The sequence below is a fragment of the Salvia miltiorrhiza genome, unplaced genomic scaffold (assembly GCF_028751815.1).
Source record: "Salvia miltiorrhiza cultivar Shanhuang (shh) unplaced genomic scaffold, IMPLAD_Smil_shh fragScaff_scaffold_112_2, whole genome shotgun sequence".
Taxonomy (NCBI): domain Eukaryota; kingdom Viridiplantae; phylum Streptophyta; class Magnoliopsida; order Lamiales; family Lamiaceae; genus Salvia; species Salvia miltiorrhiza.
Genome location: NW_026651402.1, coordinates 369,043 through 388,310, shown reverse-complemented (window position 1 = coordinate 388,310; position 19,268 = coordinate 369,043). Strand labels below are relative to the sequence as shown.

The 19,268-nt window shown below is 39.8% G+C and overlaps 3 protein-coding genes across 3 annotated transcripts; 2 read left to right on the top strand and 1 right to left on the bottom strand.

Moving 5' to 3' along the window:
- The first annotated feature begins 7,869 nt into the window (after window positions 1–7,869).
- LOC131002377 (plant UBX domain-containing protein 4-like) lies at window positions 7,870–10,933 on the top strand. Its single transcript, XM_057928878.1, has 4 exons — window positions 7,870–8,483; window positions 8,690–8,981; window positions 10,191–10,286; window positions 10,395–10,933. Exons 1-4 carry the CDS (start codon window positions 7,981–7,983, stop codon window positions 10,773–10,775), a joined length of 1,272 nt encoding a protein of 423 aa, XP_057784861.1. The 5' UTR covers window positions 7,870–7,980; the 3' UTR covers window positions 10,776–10,933.
- Window positions 10,934–11,348: 415 nt separating this feature from the next.
- Window positions 11,349–13,699, bottom strand: LOC131002376 (uncharacterized protein At4g08330, chloroplastic-like). The gene is made up of 2 exons (XM_057928877.1): window positions 13,452–13,699; window positions 11,349–11,918 (listed from the first exon to the last, which is right to left on the bottom strand). The coding sequence occupies exons 1-2, from the start codon at window positions 13,541–13,543 to the stop codon at window positions 11,540–11,542; spliced, it is 471 nt and encodes a 156-aa protein (XP_057784860.1). The 5' UTR covers window positions 13,544–13,699; the 3' UTR covers window positions 11,349–11,539.
- Window positions 13,700–13,824: 125 nt separating this feature from the next.
- On the top strand, window positions 13,825–16,038 carry LOC131002375 (F-box protein CPR1-like). Its single transcript, XM_057928875.1, has one exon. The coding sequence runs from the start codon at window positions 13,944–13,946 to the stop codon at window positions 15,054–15,056; it is 1,113 nt and encodes a 370-aa protein (XP_057784858.1). The 5' UTR covers window positions 13,825–13,943; the 3' UTR covers window positions 15,057–16,038.
- Window positions 16,039–19,268: the final 3,230 nt, after the last annotated feature.

Below are 19,268 nucleotides of genomic sequence, written 5' to 3'. Positions count from 1 at the left end.
GTCCTCAGGCATCTTGGGTCCCTCATAAGTAGTCCCACTCCTCAAATTGATTGCCTTGCAATGCTCCTTGGGATTAACAGTTGTATTGCTCGGAAACTGACCCTGTTGGTGTAGATTTGTAAACGCATTGGCCAGTTGACCCAATTGGGTCTCGAACATCTTCATCTGGGTTCCCACAGCTGCAGCATTGGACTCCAACTTCTCCATCCTCTCGTCGGACTTGGCCACGAACTTCATTAGCAACTCCTCAAGATTCGGCTTCTTCTCTTCATTTATTACTCCATTGGTGACCGAGAAGCCTGGTGGAGGTTGTATGGCATTATTGGGATTCCCATACGACAGATTCGGGTGTGAGCGACCTCCCTGCTGATATTGTTGTCCTCTATTGTAGCCACTCTGCTGTCCACGCTGGAAATTTCCGAAGTTCCTCCCATGAATGAAGTTGGCATCTTCTATGCCTGTCGGATCCTCCACAGCTGGTTCAGGTTTTCCCATAGACATTGCTGAAATTTGTGAACTCAGTTCTGCCAGCTGAGTCGAGATCACTGCCAAAGGATCTGAGCTAGATGCTGCAGCAACTTTCTTCAGCTGCACCCTCTCGGACGGCCATTGGTAGCTGGTAGCTGCCATACTTTCTATGATCTCCATCGCGTCCGCGCTTCCCTTCTTGAGTATGGAGCCTCCAGCTGCCGTGTCCATGAACATCCTCGTGCGCTCTCCACAAGCATTGTAGAACATGACGACTAGAGTCCCTTCATCAAAGCCATGGGACGGGCACTTCCTCAATTTCTCTTGATATCGTTCCCATGTTTCTGCTAATGATTCACCTTCAAATTGCTGAAACTGAACGATGTCCATCTTCAACTTCAAAGTGAGACCAGGAGGGTGAAACTTTCGCAGAAACAGGTGTGCCAAGTCTTCCCATGCTGGATTGGCACCCAATTGCAGAGTATGGTACCATGACTTGGCCTTGTCCCGCAGTGAAAAGGGAAATAGACGAAGGCGAATAATGTCGTCTGCTACGCCATTCATCTTTATAGTGCTGCATAACTCCAGAAACTGTCTCAGATGCACATTTGGATCCTCTATGGCACTACCTCCATATTGGTTCTGTTGTACCATGGTAATCAGCCCAGTCCTTAGCTCGAAGTTAGTCGCGTTGACTCTGGGCGGCTCTTGGTACTGGTACAGTGGAGTAAATGCCTCATCAATAGGCGGCTGTTTCTGCTCAGCAGCATTTTTCTGAGCATCCAACACCGCTTGCAATTGCTCTCTCAATGCACGGACTTCTTCCACAGTGGCCATCGTCTTGAGTGTGGCTTTAGTTTTCTGGCGGAGTGAAGCTTCAAGTTCCGGATCAAAATCTACTAGAGGTAAATTTTTAGATCTTGTGTTCATAAACCACCTAAACAAGCCACCAGTTTCAAATTAGAACCACAAGAAAGAAGTAAAAAAACTTAAATAAATAACAGAAATAAAAGTCCAGAGTAGTATCAAACAATTAACGGAATAGTACTGATAAAAATCAGTCCCCGGCAACGGCGCCAAAAACTTGTTCGCTATTTTATTTACACGCCGCAAGTGTACGGGTGCAATTGAGTATAGCAGTGACAAGGTCGAATCCACAGGGACTAGTTGTTATCAATGCCTAATCGTAATCACTTTACTCTATCTGGAAAACCGAATTGTAAAGGTTTGATACTTGAAAACAAATTTAAATTGAAATAAAGGAATACTGAAAAGAAATCAAGCTGTAAGAATCACGTAGTAACAGAAGAAAGAAAGTTTCCCAAGGCAGAGGTTTCAACAGATTCTCCTAACTAACACGTATGATTCAATTAATGAGATAATTCCTAAGGCAATCTCAAAGTTAATTCATACCCACTCCCGTGGCATACAAATCGTTGATTACATGCAAGGCTACCGTCCCCGGATCACACTTCTAACATGTAACTCCTAAAAGTTCCTAGGATTAACGCCTTCACAATTATTAATTCCCTTTAGAATTAAAATAAATGTGTTCTATGTTCTTAGTTCAGGTTATAATTATCATCTCCCGATCTCAAATTAAAACCTATGGTAATGCTAAATTGGTGATCAAGCAATAAAGCAAGCAATTAAAACAAGAACATAGAAAAGAATATAAATCTCAATTAATTAAATCAACAGTCAGAAATTCGAATCATGTTTACTCCCTAAACCCTGGGAAAAGGGATTTAGCCACACATAGACATATGACTAACAATCACAATCTCAATAAAACTAATAAACATAAAACTATGAAAAACCGTAGAGAAGTCGAGATTCTTCAATCTTGCTCTTGCTCCGTGTCTCACAGCTCTCAGGAAAAGTCAGAATATGATAAAAGATGTCTGGGATAAGCTAAAAGATGGTATTTATGTGCCCTAGGTCGTCTGAGCTCTAAAATACTCCAAAAACGCGCTTTTGGTGAAAAATCGGAAAACTTGGGCTGACTCGGCGCCTCGCGCGGGCATGGTCGCGCGGCCGCATGGCTGGACCGCGCGAGCTCGCGCGGCCTCCTCGCGCGGCCGCGCCCCCAGACCGCGTGAGCTCCCCAGACTTCCTGCCTTCCTCGCGCGGGTATGTCGCGCGGCCGCGTGTCTGGACCGCGCGGTCTTCCAGCGACTTCTGCATCTTCGCGCGGCCGTGGCATGCGGCCGCATGCCCGGACCGCGCGACTTCCCGGCGCCGTCCTCGCGCACGGGCGCGTGTCTTCCGACACACGGACGCCCCGGCGCCCGTTCTTGCTCATCCGATGCCCGATTCTTGCCCCGTTCATGCCTATGGACTCGTCACTTCGCGTATTCCACTACGCTTCATCCAAAACTTCACAAATCGAGTCCAAAACCTGTAAAAACAACACGAGCACGGACGAGTAGTCTATTCCACACAAATTTAACAAATCAAACCAAAGACACTCAAGAACTTCAATGAAAACGCCCAAATACTATGAATAAACGCGCTAAAGGAGATGAAAAATGCATGTAGAACAGGCACACCTCCATTCACCACCACCATCACGTACTGTAACAACCAAATCAATCTCCAAATTGCCAAATGAAATCAAATCAAACTCCAAATGCAACAACCAAATCAAACTCCAAATGAAATCGGCACACCTCCAAATCGGCAAATAAAACCAGACCTTACAGATTCGGGTTTGCCGATGATTTTGGCAGCCGATTTTTTCTCGTTACCCATTTGTTTCTCTAGATGCCGTCGACGCTCCTGAGGTCGTAGCAAAGGGTGGCGGCGGCGAAAAGCAGAAGCTGTGAGCAGAGGAAGAGGCAGGGGCAACGGAGGGACGAGAGTCGGCCTCTCCCTCTCTCTCAAGTCGTCTCGTATGTCCTCCCCCCTTCTCAAATCGATCTGAGCCCTAGCTCTCTTCCTCCATTTGGTTCAGTCGTCGTCGTTCTCAAATCCGGTGCCTTGGTCGTTGTTGTGGATTTGGGCAGAGAAGGGTACTCTACTATTGCAGTCGTTCTCGAAATCCATTGAGGCATTAGCGGCACCAAGGTGGGGGAAGGGAATCGGGGACGGACGGCGGCGGGCGCCGGTGTCACGACCGCACTTGCTAAGGATAGCAAATTCGGGAAAACCGCGACTAGGGGAGGGGATTTAGGAGCGGGATTAGAAAAGGGGCATGTTTAGCTTCTTGACGACTCGACTTGTATAAAGAATTCAATCGAAATATCTAGATATCAACGAAGGCCACAAGGGGACCGTACATAATATTATCCCAAAACGGGGTACTCAATGGTTTTAGTACATTATTAAATAATACATATTGTTTGACAAATGACATAATATCTTAACATAATCAGTGTTCGCAGCGGAATAACAATAACTTGAGTATATGTATGAAGACATATACTCCACTCTGAGGTTCTCGTCCTAAATTGACAAAAGCTCCGCTTGCACACTACATCTTCGATCACAGCTCAACCTGCACATTTAAAAATACATGCAGGGCTAAATACAAAAGTACTTAGTGGACACTTGCCGAAATTTACATATATGCATAATATTTTATTGTCAAGCCTTTCAACAGTAGTAATATACGAGGGTTTTCCTTTAAAGACTCGTATTTACCAAAATTTATATCATTTCTTTCATCAATAACCCGCGCAGGTATTTTATATCATTAATCACCATATCAGTAACTCGTGCCGAGAGGGAGGCCTCCCTCTACGGACACTATGATCGGCCAACCCGCTAGATGACTCACGATCACAAGGTGTACACTAATTCCGAAGGGATTTGCGGTCCCATCCAGAATCCGAATTCGATTAACATCAGATAGGCAATTAATAATAAAACATAAAGCATTTAGGCATTGACAATATCATTTAAATTCATAAGCATAAAGTCTTAACAATTCTAATATATAATTTTAGTTTATACGTAGAAAGCCCACCTGAATAGCAGACTCACGGTTTAGCTCTAACTCTGGTGCTTGACCTTTAATCCGAGAAAATAAAATAAGATTCTAATTCTCGAAAAATCTCAATAAATGAGGATGCGTGAAATGATTATGCATGACTCATATTCCTTTAATTAAATTATGAGATGCTAATCCTATTTAAGGAATTAAAGCTCGTCTTATGAGGACGGATTATTAATCTTTAATAATCTACTCATCTTAAAATAATCTAATTTACTTACTAATTAATGATTAGTAAGTCTTAAAAATTTATCACTAATTAAAAATAATTAGGATTAATAATGGGGCCTAAATTAATAAATCTCATTGGGCTTAACTAAATAAATTTCATTGAACTTAATCAATTAAATAGTAGGAGTTCAATTAATAAAAATAATAAATTCATTATTAACAATTAATAGAAGCCCAATCAAAATAAATAATAAGAGCCCATTTATAAAAATAATAGAGTCCAAACAATATATATATTAGCCCAATGGAAATAAAATAAGCAAAGCCCAATTGAATTAATCTCCGGCCCAATAAAATAAACTAGGCCCAAAAGGAATCGGCCCAAACCCGGCCCAACTGAGGAAGGCCCACTCCTCTCTTCCACTTTTATCTCTCACGCCTCTCTCTCTCTTTTTCTCTACCAATATTTTCCTCTTTCTCTCACAATTCACTATCATCGGTCCCCCTCTTTTTTTTATAACACAAATCATACCACTCAACATCATCTCTCTCCTTATCTTTAATAAAGTAAAATTTCTCCTCTTTATTAACAAAACACACGCTGCACACACATTTTTTTATAACTCTCTCTCTCTCTTTATTAAAGCCAACATTCATTCTCTCAATATAATTATCGAGACTCTCTTTTTTTTTTTTTAAAAGCAGAACCCACCATCTCCCTCATTCTCACAATTAAAAACGCTGCTCAACTCTCTCTCTCAAAATCACGCTGCTCACATCTCTCTTTCTCTCGCTCGATTCCGGCGTCCTTCTTCCCGGCGAGTCATCGCTGGAAACCATCTCTCTTTCTCGCTCAATCCAGCCATCTCCTCCCTCGAACTTCCGCCGCCGCGACTCTTCTCTTCAACGGCGAGGAGCGTCGCTTTCTGTTGCTCCGGCGACTCACAGCGAGGTCGCCGCGTGGAGCTGCTGCCGCTGACTACTGCTGTTCAGCTCTGGGCCGCGACCAGCGGCGCTAGGCCTTCGGCCGCGCCATCCCGCTCAGCCGCCTGGAACTGCTGCTGCTCGCCCGGAGTCGCGGCTGCTGCTTCTCCTGTTGCAGAGCTCCGCCGACTGCTGCTGTTCGTGGAGCACCAAGGCGAGCTTCTCGCCTGAAACCGCCGCCGTCTGGAGTTGCCGCCACCGTCGCCAGCTGGAGCCTCGGCAGCCGCTGCCTCTCCTGGAATTGCTGCCGTTGCTGCTGCTCTGGAGTTGGCGAGAGACGGCAGAACAGCTGCTGCCGACAGAGGCCAGCTCGCCGGGGCTGCCTTCCTCCGAAGTTGGCGCCGCTGCTGTAGGGAGGCCGGCGAACACCTGCTGCTTCACCCGCGAGTCGCCGCCCACTCGTCGTTGCCACCGCTGTAGTAGGGAGGTCGACGAACAGCCGGGGTCTCGATCGCTTGTCGCCACGGCCTCTGCCTTCTCCTTCCTCAACTCGAGTCCGAGGCTTCCTTCGGCGGAGCCGAAGGTCGCCGCTGCTGTTTAATTCCGACGAGCAGCGGGCTCTGCTGCCTATGTATATCGTCGATTGATCTCGCTTGCTCGCCGCCGCTGACTCGAAGCCGAGTCTAGCAGAGCAGTCAGTTGTTTCCTTGGACTCGACTGAACAGGGCGGTCAGCCATTACTCTTCTAATAAGCTAAGTTATCTACTTTCATTCTTCTTCTACTTCAGTTTCTAGTTGTTAAGCGTGGGGGTTCTCATGATTCGTTGTTCTAAGGTGTAGAGTATAACAATGTATGAGTCCTCGACTTGTTGAGAAAAGTTATCGATCAAGTATGCATATGTGGTTCGCTATATCTTTCTGTAATATTTCTCATCCTATGTTTCGAATTTCTTTTATATGAAGTGAGGGAAGTGAAATGCATATATGAAGATAGTGAACTGAAAATACCTTAAATGGTTTTGTTGGTTGGTTATTGTTTGAATGAACTGATACTTGAAAATGCTTTGGCAGAAAATGATGAAGAGCAGTGCAGTCTTTCCTCTTTTTGCTAGGAACGTTTGTGGAATGGGAATGAGGAGATTATGCTTGGTGATTTCTCGATGGAAGGAGTAGATTTGTTGCTGTGATGAAGAAGGTGAATGAGGATGAATTTATACTGAACTTAAGGAGAGCTGATTAGTGTGAAAGGATGATGAATAGTACGGCTAAATTGTTGAGCGTGGTTGAAGAATTAATGAGATTAGATTTGCTGCTGACAATTTAGATTTGTCTGTTGAATATTTGAGATTTTGCTTGCTGCAATTTTTTGACTACGTAGGAGTGAAATAAAAACTAAGCACGGGTGAGAATAGAGTGGCTGAGGGAGCATGGCGTGCTAGATTTAATACACGGAATAATATCTAAATTAATATCGTAGATTTAATTCTTCACAAGCCGGAATAAATTCACGACTCAAGAAATAAAAAAAATAGAAAATTAATTCTATTGTGATTAATAATTAACATGACTTTACTAAGTCAGTTATGAATCTGAAATAAATAATTATTGGCTTACTCAATAATTTTCATCGCGGTTTTATTTACGCGAAGCTAACTGGCTTAGAAATAAAATAATAACCATGCTTCAATTAGAAAATAATTCAGTGTCATAAGCTGAATTTAAATCATAAATAATTACTGAGCTTGATTTACTGAAAGATGAAATAATAATTATCGTATTACTGGATTTAAATATAATAAAAGAGCGGGTTGTTACAGCCGGTGTCCGGAGGTCGCAAGGGGTGGCGCCGGATTGGGGATGGGGGAATTAGGGTTTGGGGTGGGGGAAATGGGAAGAAGACATGAGGGCATTTTTCTTTTTTCTTTTTTTTCTCTTTTATTTTATGCCACATGTCATAATATGCTTAGGTGTCAATTTCCGGCTGCCATAGCATCAATTCCGGCTGCCACCATGTCATTTCTGGCGTCGGCGTAAAAAAAAACCGGTCGTCGGACAAATTTGAGACAAAAACTAAAGGTTAGGTATTTAAAAGTAGAAAAATAAAAAAAAGGTGCAAAAACCAATTCTGTATAAACGTTAGGAATTTACAGACAATTGCCCCTTAAATAAAATATAGTATCACTGTAAAAAGTTATTCCGTTCCTCCATGAAAAAAAGTCTTGTCGAGAATGAATACGAATTTTAATAAATTTATTAAAATTGTTGTAAGTAGAATAAAAATATAATTTGTGGGGATACTTGTTATAAGTAGGACTCTTTAAGTAAATATCTATATTTATGTATTTTATATTAAATCCAACAATACAATAATTTCTCAACAAGAAAAGAATCGATTCGAGCCAAGAGAAAACACTCCAACAATGGCGAATCAGTCATCGGAATTCGCCGGAGACGCCACCCTCGACGGCCACCCTCATATTGCCTTGATTAACACCTTCTGCGAGATCACCGCTTGCCCTTCCAAATCTGAAGCCCTATTTTTTCTGGAGTCGCACAATTTCGATGTCGACGCCGCGGTCTCCACCTTCCTAGACGATGCTAACCCCATCGAGCCCGCCGCAGCCGGTCCGGCCTCCCCGGCGGCGCAGTCGAATGCTCACTATTCGCCTTCCGAGTCACTGTCGCCGTCTCCTTCCCGCTCGCGATCCCCGTCACCGCCGCCTGCGTCCTGTCCGTATCGCCTCCGCTCCGCTGCTAAAACTGGTGCTGGTGCTTCTGCTGCTGGAGGCGCGAGACGTGGAGGCGGTGGCGGTGGCGGTGGAATTAGGACTCTGGCCGATCTGAATAAGAACCCTAATAATGAGGAATCTGATAGTGATCCTGATTTTGATCCTCAGGAATACTACACCGGTGGAGAAAAGAGGTATAGTTTCTACTTTTAGGGTTTGCGATGTAGTTTACAATTTTACTGATCAAATACTAGTTCATCATATACTGAGGAAATTGTGTTTATGCATATTAAGTTCGATTATTATCTATGATTTTTGATCAAACCCTAGCTAGTTATGCAATGAAGAAACTGGTGTTTATGCTTCAATTCGATTGAGCTAATGCTATTTTATGCGATAGTGGAATGCTTGTTCGTGGTCCACCAAGGGCGAATGATGTGGACGCCATATTCAATCAAGCAAGACAATCAGGAGGTGTAGAAGCAGCAGCTGAACATCTCTTGCCTTCTTCGAGCTCGAGAAGCTTTGCTGGAACGGGAAGGCTACTCTCCGGGGAGGTGTCGTCTGCTACCCCGGAGCCGGAGCTGCCTCAAATTGTCACCCACAACATTACTTTTTGGAGAAATGGATTCACAATTGATGATGGGCCTCTGAGGAGGCTTGATGACCCTGCAAACGCCTCCTTCTTGGAGGTACATTCTTGCAGTTTTTGTTCGTTTGATTTAAGAATTTGCTTTGTTGATTTCTCACAGCCCCAAGTAGATTAATCTAGATATGATCACACTCTGTTTCTAGCTAGCTTCGAAAGAAATTTGATTTTTTGTTTATTTTTTCTATGAAAGCTACTGCCTTTCCATCCAGGTCAAAAGTTTGGAATTCGTAGTTTGGAATTCATATTTTCTTGATTGAGAGATGCCATATCTTGAGTATTGTTTCTCTTGCTGTATTCTCCTGGACGATAGGCTCAGGATACCTTGTGTAGAGTGTTTGTGCTGTTAAGAATTAGTTTTGTAGATTGCTCACAGCCCCAAGTAGATTAATCTTGATATGATCACACTCTGTTTCTAGGTAGCTTCCAAAGAAATTCTATTTTCTGTTTATTTCTTCGATGAAAGCTACTGCCTTTCGATCCAGCTTAAAAGTTTGGAATTCGTATTTTCTTGATTGAGAGATGCCATATCTTGAGGATTGTTTCTCTTGATTGTATTCTCCCGGACAATATGCTCGGGATACCTTGTGTAGAGTGTGTTTGTTGTTAAGAATTAGTTTTGTGGATTGCTCACAGCCCCAAGTAGATTAATCTTGATATTATCACACTCTGTTTCTTCCAAAGAAATTCGATTTTCTGTTTATTTTTTCTTCGGTAGCCTTTCCATCCAGCTCAAAAGTTTGGCATTCGTGTTTTCTTGATTGAGAGATGTCATATCTTGAGGATTGTTTCTTTTGATGTTCATCATATATAACTAGGTGTCTTGTATTCTCCTAGACATTAGGCTCGGGATTCCTTGTGTAGAGTGTTTGTGTTGTTAAGAATTAGTTTTGTAGATTGCTCACAGCCCCAAGTAGATTAATCTTGATAGGATCACACTCTGTTTTTAGCTTTCCAAGAAACTCGATTTTCTGTTTTTTTTCCCCTCTGATAGCTATTGCCTTTCCATCCAGCTCAAAAGTTTGGTAATCTTGTTTTCTTGATTGAGAGATGTCATATCTTGAGGGTTGTTGCTTTTGATATTCATCAGTTATACTCAGGTGTCTTGTATTCTTTCCTAGACATTGCGCTCGGGATTCCTTGTGTAGAGTGTTTGTATAGAAACTTCTCTAGAGTTTGCTAATTGACGCTTTTGTTTATAAGCTTCCTAACGAAACCGTGGTGGTATTTGTGAATATATATCATGATGCAGAGCATTGCAAAGTCCGAGTGCCCGAGGGAGCTTGCACCGGCAGATAAGAGGACTGCTGTTCATGTTAATCTTACAAGGAAGGAGGAAGACTACAAGGTTTATGCTCACTTCTAACGATTCAATATCAGTTTTGTTTCACTGGCAACTGCTTCAATGCAGCAGTCTTTCGTCGTCTTAGTTGCTCATGCTTTTGTAAATATACAGGAACCAGCGAAAAAGAGTCTTCCCTTCCGAGGCGTTGGGAGGACTCTAGGTAGTACCAGTGACGCAGCGCCAATGGAGGCGAGCAGCGTTCACACTGTGCTGACTGCTGCTCCCACGCCATCCCCCGGTCTGGTTGTTGATCAGGCGCAGCCTTCCACGTCCATCCAGCTGAGGTTGGCGGATGGCACGCGCATGGTTTCACGCTTCAACAACCACCACACGATCAGAGATATCCGAGGCTTCATTGATGCATCGCGACCTGATGGACCAAGAACTTACCAGCTGCAGTCCATGGGTTTCCCTCCAAAACAGCTCACCGATCTGGACCAGACGATAGCCGATGCTGGAATCGCGAATTCGGTCGTGATCCAGAAACTATAGCCACGGTATAAACACTTGGCAGATTTATCATCTACTAGTCTATCATATTGCAGTGACTATTATGCTTTGGGAAACTGATGATGTCTTCTTATATTTCTGTTGAAAACTAATTACTCTCTACTTCTTGATTAGCCATTTATATATTCCCATTGATTTCAGTTTTATTTTCATTTTTGTGGCACTGATGTTATTGACTTTGGTTGGTTTTGATTAGTGTAAAATATATAATTAGGGGGTGTTTACTTTTACTGATTAGTCTTGATAGATAAGAATAGTAAGACTAATCATTTGTTTGCTTCGTTGGATTAAAACTTTGAGATATTCCAGGACTTTTGATTGTTTTTATCATTTAAGTTAGTTTAGTTTGATTCTCATCCCATCAAAATGGTGGGATTAGAATAATCTTATTTTCGAAAATAAAAATACTCAATCATTTATTTTATCAATCATGCAGTATAAATATCCGCTTAGTGTATAATTTAATGTCTAGCATAACTTTTGTTAAAAAGCTGTCTACATTTTTAAAAAATCCTCAATATAAAATAATATTCTATAATCATTAGAAAAACAAAAGATATGAAAAAAAGTTTATAAACGTAGACAATCAATGAAAAATACATATGTCGATGAGTGAAACATTACTCTAGAAGGAAAAACTTAAAAATAATTTAAACATCGATTATTCCAATTATTCATCTTATACTTGTTGTTGTTGGATTAATTCTTCAAATTTTGATATCAAATATTGTCAATCTGCAGCAGCATCACTCAAAATACATCGGTCTCAAAGAACGTATCTTGATCTCATACAATCTAGCAGCAGAAATCCCATCCCAAGTGGCTGTTGAGTTTTTCTTGACTACTTGAAATGTAGAGGAAGAAATGCTGCCATCCTCCACGTTCGACGCGGTGCCGATGTAGCTCCCGCAACTCCGACATAGTAGCTTAGTTCGTCGTCGAAACAGCCTCCACGAAGGCAAGTACGGTAGCCAACGGAGCTTGTTTATCTGCGTAAACCTACTCTCATCAACCGAGAAAAACGATATGACCCCTCGTTTCATCGACTTCCCGTATTCTGCATCGATCGTTGATATGTTGCGGTTGCAAGAGTTCAGGTTCAATTCGTACCCACACGACCCACAACTGCCACAATTATATATAAGAACGTAAACAAAATTACACAAAGAAATACTTCTCCCGTACAAAAAATTACTTCCTCCGTCCCACGAATCTTGACACGTTTGGTTTCGGCACGGGAATTAAGGAGTTGTAGATTAGAGTTTTAAGTGTGTAGATAATAAAGTATAAAAGTGATAAACTTTTGTATTCTATTTAAAAACTTCCAACTTTCAGACTGTTTCAATATAGTATAAAATTCGATGATGAAGTGACGAGTCACCTTACTACATTTCCCAGGTCAAATGACTTTGTTCTATTAGATGAGGTGGAAAAAATCAATCCAATGAGGTGACTCATCATTCTGTCGTCGAATTAACTTTTTTTTTAATAGAAAACCGAAGTTAGGGAATATTTTTTTGAAAAACCTGAAAATTGAGTTTTCAAACCAAAAACAAAGATTTGAGACATTTTTTTGGAAAATACCGGAATTAAAGACACAAAATATGATTCACCCCAATAAGAAAAACATAATGTTAGATCATTACCTTTCCAAATTGCAAGATCATTTATCAATATGTTAAAAGCTTTAAGACCGGCTTTCAAGAAACTAATTTATGTTACATATGTGACAATAAACATAGATAATGTTGTCAATTCCATTCCATCACAAACTCAAAATAGTGATTCTTGGTCACCAAATTTGTTCATCTCTTCAAAACTTGAACATTACTTTCAACAACTTATTTTTACCTTCATTTTTCAATCCACATAAAGGAAAGAAGGGTAAAACCAATCCCATTTTTCATCCACATAAAGGAAAGAGGGGTAAAAAACCAAGCCCATCATTTGACTGACTGGATTTGAAATTGAAAAATCGAAACAAATTGACAAAATCTACAAATTTTCTTGCTAGCTAGTTTTACAAATATTAAAGCACAAAATCTACAAATTTTCTTCTTGAAACCGAGATTTGAAGGAAGCAAAGTGTGAAAAAGTATTAGAAAACAGGGAAACGATCAGCTCAATTTTTTTGATCATGGTCTTGAAACATATTCATGTAAAACTAAAGAAATCGTGTATAAATATAAGGAATTGTTATTATGCAAACGATATTTATCGTATAAATAAATCCATGCATTATGAATTCGCTGTGAAAAAATAATAAATTCAAAAAATTAAATCTTCCGCCACTTATGGAACCACGAATTTATTCAGCAAAGTGATAGATCGACTATATCCTAAAGATTTAAAAGTCACCAATGATTTCTGTTCTACACGAACCCCTTTTAAAAGTACAAACTACGATCCCGAAAATTGAAACTTTTTCTCCTTACGAGATTTGAATTGATCAGAATCATGAATTCATCCGACCAAGTAATGAATACATAGCAGGTCTTCATAATTAAAAACTAAAAATAATTTCTAATGTATATTTAAAAAAATAAATTTTCATTTTAGTCCATCTCATTCTATCACACGCACTAACATGAAAAAGAAATGGAAATGGAAACACACACTAACACACACAATCAAGGGGAGAAGAGTGTGGAACAAAACCTGTAAGATACATGAGCTCTAGTAATGGAGTAGGAATCAGGTGATGACAGTGGAAGAACGACCTCATCACCACCGCCGCCGCCGCTGCTCATCGCTGTGTGTTGTGTGTGTATTTGATACGCTCAGTGTGTGTGTTTTTGTGCAGTGGATGTGTGTGTGTGTGTGTGAGTTCGCTTTATCTGTGTGGGAAGAAGAGAACGACAACAGTCAGCTGGGAGCGGACAGCTAAGACAACGGTAACTAGCTGGGATACAATTCCATGCGCTGGTGTAGCTGCACCAGAAAGCTCCACACATACTCGGAGCTCATATATGAGCTCGGATCCTCCATATCCGGATCCGACCCGGATCCGGGTCCAATATTAACCCAATTCTATGTATAAAAACATCCGTCTTTTCTAAACCCCTAAATGCGTCTTCTCTCTTTCTTCTCTTTCTAAACCCTAACCCAATTAGTTCATGATTTTTTTTTCACCTCTCAATCCATCTCAAAATGAAGCCAGATTTCTTCAAAAATCTACCACCAGAAATCATCAGCGAGATCTTCTTAAGACTGCCTGCTGTAAGCATTCTAATAAGCAAATGTGTTTGCAAGCGATGGATCCATCTGCTGGAGTCTGATGCTTTTGTCAAGTCTCATTTTGCCAGATCCGCCCCCGCTCTAGTTGTTGTGGACGATTCGAATCAGTTGAAAGTTTTGGAATTCGAAGGCGAGCTCGATCTGAACCTTGAGAGCCACGATCCACTCATCAAGTATGATTTCCCTTACCGCCAAGCAAAACTAAGCAGTTCTGTTAATGGTTTGATTGTAGTAAGGGTGCGTTTTAATATGATTTGTGTATGTAATCCGATCACTCGTGAAGTTATTAAGCTGGATCTGCCTTCTTCAAGAGTATCTGGTTTTGGATTTGGGGCAAGCAAAATCAGTGGCCGATACAAGGCGGTCAGTATTAGTAGTAAGCCCTATGGCTATGATGATAAATTGGATTGTCATGTATACACTCTTGGAACAGGATCTTGGCGACGCCTTGAAGGTAACCCGTGTGTGCACCAGTATGGTGAAGGTGCATTTGTTAATGGAAATTTCCATTGGATAGTATACATGAATGGAGAAGCGTCATGGATTTCTTGCTTTGATCTTGAAACGGAATGTTTTAGCTTCTTTAAAGCTCCTCCCTATCTTGCTCAAGGATTCTTGAGAAGAACAACGACCTTGTCTGCTTTGAGCGGTTGCCTATGGTTTTGCAAGGTAACATCCGAATATGAAGATGAATATGATACTGGGCGACATGAGGTAACTATATGGATTATGAAGGAATATGGAGTGGACGAATCTTGGAGCAAGGAATATGTGATCCCCCTTGATGATGAGACGCAGAGTGTTGATCCCATCAAAGTTTTCGAAAATGGCGACCTATTGATGTTAGTGGAGATAGACGTTTCTGGGTGCCTTTTCTACTACTCTAAGAAGACTAAAACTATGCAAAGTATTGATTTGTTTGGTGCAGGGCAGACCTCTGACGATGTCAAGTATGGGCTTTTCACTCCCACCCTTGTTTCACTCAAAACTTTAGGTTTAGGTGTGGAGAATGTAATCTCATTCTGATTGTTTGCATTTTCATAATGCTACCATCAACTAAATGTATGTTTGAAGATTGAGTTAGTGATGAAGCATATCATTTAGATCAAGGAAACTATCCTATATATATTATGGTTCCTTTGGTACATTTCTTAGTGGCAATGATGCTGCTCCTGCTTGTACAGTTTGAAGGATTATTGCCTGTGTTTTTTTGTGATGAATCATGTGATAATGAGATTGTTGTTTGTTATATATGGATATATGCAGTGATATCTGGCAATATGAAATAATTGCATGATTGGACAAATAAACAAGAATAGAGGATAGGATGTGTATAGATTAAAGAATTATGTTATGTGATACGCCCAACCCAATCTCTAGATTGGCCCAATTATGCTCCAGCCCATTAGGTTTTTATTAGCAGATATAAATATGTAATCTCTAAGTTTGCTCAGCAGGAAATGAATATTTTGGTTGATTTTTATCAAATCTCACTTCTTAATTTTTGGAGTTTGAGCTTGCTCGAAAAGCTCCACCACTGATATAATCGTATCAATTGGCGCTTTCATTGAGAGAAACCCTCTTTGAATATCCATTTTTTATCAAAAAAAAGAGGTGTTGCGTTTAGCAGTCGGCATCGTGCGAAACCAAGTGGAAGAAGAAGAAGGAGAGATGGATTTGGGTTATTTGCAGTGTGGAGAACAAGAAATAAGAGAAAGGAATTGAAGCAATTGAGGTCAGGGTTACTTGCCAAAATTTCTTTTTGTTTGCAGATCAGTAGTTTACCTGGCTTGCTGCAAATCCCGTTGCTCGATTCTTCTATTGTGGTTGATTCGTATGAGTTGGTATTGTTGAATGGGTATTAGTATTAGGCAAGAGGATTAGTGGGCAGAGCTTTTCGGAAAAGAAAAAAAAAACAGGGGGTGCAAGGATGTTAAATTAATTATAGATATGGCAGGGAGTTTTGTATGCATTTGAAAAAAAAAACAAAAAAAATTGATTGAACTTGTTGATGGTTTGTGAGAAGCAGGCACGCTGACGAATAATTGAATATCTTTTGTTGAAGGAATTTTAGGAGTTTAATATTTGAGAATCTAATACTGTGTGTCTGTGTTGATGGCTTTCGGACTAAATTCACTTAGGTTTGATGGTTGTTGCGGTTAATCCACTAAGTCCACTTCTCCCTTGTTTCTAGGAGTTACCAACAAGCTCCTCTTTTCTCTCTCCCTTTATCTCCACTTCCTTCTTCTTTATAGGAACAACCGAGTCTCCTCTTTCAATCTCTTTGACTTGGTCGAAAGATTAAAAGAATTATTTTTTTAATTAAAAAATTATTTGTCTATAAAAAATTCGAATTAAAATTTAAATGCATATAAATATGAATGTTGTCATATATATTCAAATTTTTTTTTATTAAAATCGAAACCCAACTAAAATAACGGAACATTATTATTCAATATTACTCCAGCCGTTGCATACTAATGGGTCACATTTTCTTATTTGGACGTCCCATTTTAATAGGTCATTTTCTAAATTGGAAGCTTATTACATAGGAATCATATAACCCATTATTTAAATCATATGTCAATGTGCTCCACTCATAATTATCTCTCTTACTTTTTTGAAAAACATATCTTAAAAAAAAAATAAGTACTCTTTTTCTTATTTTATTAGTATAAATTATTTATTTCTTAAAATCTGTGTCCAGCCCTTATGGCTTATTAATGTGGGAAGAAGGGAGTATAAAATTAAACTTAATCAATTTAGCAATTATTATTTATGAAAATAAATCCTATCTCTTTTTGCAAAATCAGAATTTTGGGAACTTTATTTGTAAAATTTTTATTTAGACAAAATGATCGAGTAAAGATAATTTAAATAGGGATGGAATTAAAAGTACCCACCCCCATAATATGCATTCAAAAAATATATTAAACTATATAAAAATAGATAATTTTGTAGATCTTTATTTATTTGATAAATTTATGTATTGTACTCATTATCAATTAAAATTAATTAATTGATATTTGAAATATTGAAAATATAAAGTTAAAAATTGATATGTTTTCGTATCCATATTTTTTTTAATTAATTGATGTGAAATATTTCACTTTTAAAAGTATGAATTATATTTTGAATATATTAAATAGATATACTTTTTTTATTTAAAATATCATTTAATTTTGATGTTGGCCGTGCATCGCGCGGACGCGTGTACTAGTACTAACAACAAGAGAGATATTTATGGAGTTAGAAAATCAACTCCAACAATTTTAGTTGTGAATTCATCAAATTGGTTGTTAATTCTAGTTTTAGTTGCAATAGATCTAGTTGTGAATTCAAGAACATTAAGTTATGAATTCATAGATCTAGTCGTGAATTCAAGAACATTAATTAATTATCTAATTTTTTTTTTTCTTTCAATCGATCAAAATACTATATGGATCCACCTTATTGATGTAAACGTAGTATCGAAGTTATTTGATAATAGTGTTTTTATCCAATCCAAAACCAATAACCCACCCTTCTTGGATATCTTTCGAAAATGGCCAAATTTTGGATTTTGAGTAATGGAATGATTGATACTCATCGCAATCTGTATTTCAATCTCTCCAATTTTGGAGTTTCACTAGAAATATGTATTAGATCTAATCCCATGGCTACATCTCACTATTAATTTGCACTAATTAAAAAAAAAAAAAAAGAGAGAAAGTGTTCGCTAATATTTTCACCACGCCGCAAGTATACGGGTAGTTGTAATATACGGAAGCAAGGTCGTATCCCACAAGGATTAGTAGTTCAATCTAGTGATTATCCTAATTCATTTTACTCAACTATTTAGACTAAACGATTGAGTGATTGGTTTGATTATCTAACTAAATACTTAACAAGTGCAAAGACAAATAAAAATCAAATAAGCAAAGTGGATAAATAAGATGATTAAGGCGATTTAGGGACTAGGCATCGATAATTAAGCAAAAGACTTCAATTATAGCTCAATATTAATCTTGACAATCCTAATTATCTAGAGTGATCTCCCAACTAATTCTAGCCCCCTCCCGGACGACTAGAACGGTAGATTACGGGTCATAGTTGCCGTCCCCGGTCAACTTCTAACTTATAACTCCCAAAAGCACACAAAGATCGACATACTCTCACCCAACTCTCAACCTCCCGGTTATCGAATTGATATGTTTCCAACACCTTATCTATTGCAATTATTCTCTCCCGATTCAAATTGCAAATTAGAAATGCATAGAATGTGGCCAACAAACCATACAAGAAATAAAACAAGGGTTTGAAAAGATAATGTGCAAAGGAACAAACAAGATTTATATTGAGCGCAAATAATCAATCCATTACAATAATCATCTAGCCTAATCCCCAAATCAAAGAGAAATTTAGCCTATCATGTTCAACAATAACATACCCAATGAAAAGAGAAACATAAATGAAAAAAGAGAGAAAGAATGAACAAATCCTATTGAGAAGCTTGCTTCAATCTTCTCTCATCTTCAATCCTTCTTCAAATGGGTAGGAATGAGTATGAATGTTGGGGATTAGGGCTTGGATATGGAGGTAGGAATGTTGGGGATGATGAATATGGGTGAGTATGAGGTTGGGGAAGATGAATAATGTGAGGAAAAGGGGGAGAAAGGGGTTTAAGGGCTGAAAAACGCGACTCCGCTCTTTTCCCGCGGTCATGGCCCGCGCCCGTGGTGCTCAAACGTGGGCAAAACTCAGGGAACCCGCGGTCCTGCCCCGCGGCCGCGGGTGGTGACCGCGGTACACCCCTGGAATTGGGAACAGCTGACCCGCGGTCCCACCCCGCGGCCGCGGGTGGTGACCGCGGGGTACTGGGCGTATTGCGCAGTCCGCTCGTTTTGCTCCGTTCTCCCTCGTCCGGACTCGGATTTGGTCGCCGTTTGCGCTCACGGATTCCTCTCGAGACGTACTTCAATCTCATATCTTCAAAATCCTCCAATTAATCATTGAGGTTTCCTGAAATTGCTCCAAAACTACACCAAGATATCAAATCTTTATAAAACTAAATATTCGGGCACAAACAAGCATTCACAAGCAAAACATGAAGGGAAATGACAACAAAACATGTGGAATTGAGGTACGAAAACCATGTTTGTCAACCCCCCAAACTTAAAGTGTTGTTTGTCCCCAAACGACGAAGAGAAGAGAAATAAAAGTAAACAAACATGTGAGCATGAATTGGTGTCATTTCAA

Excerpts from the sequence above, each read along its gene's own strand:
- LOC131002375 (XM_057928875.1), top strand. The coding sequence starts at position 13,944 with ATGAAGCCAGATTTCTTCAAAAATCTACCACCAGAAATCATCAGCGAG.
- LOC131002377 (XM_057928878.1), top strand. The coding sequence starts at position 7,981 with ATGGCGAATCAGTCATCGGAATTCGCCGGAGACGCCACCCTCGACGGC. Across the intron at positions 8,484-8,689 it reads TACACCGGTGGAGAAAAGAG|TGGAATGCTTGTTCGTGGTC; the intron begins GTATAGTTTCTA and ends TTTATGCGATAG. Across the intron at positions 10,287-10,394 it reads GGAAGGAGGAAGACTACAAG|GAACCAGCGAAAAAGAGTCT; the intron begins GTTTATGCTCAC and ends GTAAATATACAG.
- LOC131002376 (XM_057928877.1), bottom strand. The coding sequence starts at position 13,543 with ATGAGCAGCGGCGGCGGCGGTGGTGATGAGGTCGTTCTTCCACTGTCA. Across the intron at positions 11,919-13,451 it reads AGAGCTCATGTATCTTACAG|TTGTGGGTCGTGTGGGTACG; the intron begins GTTTTGTTCCAC and ends TAATTGTGGCAG.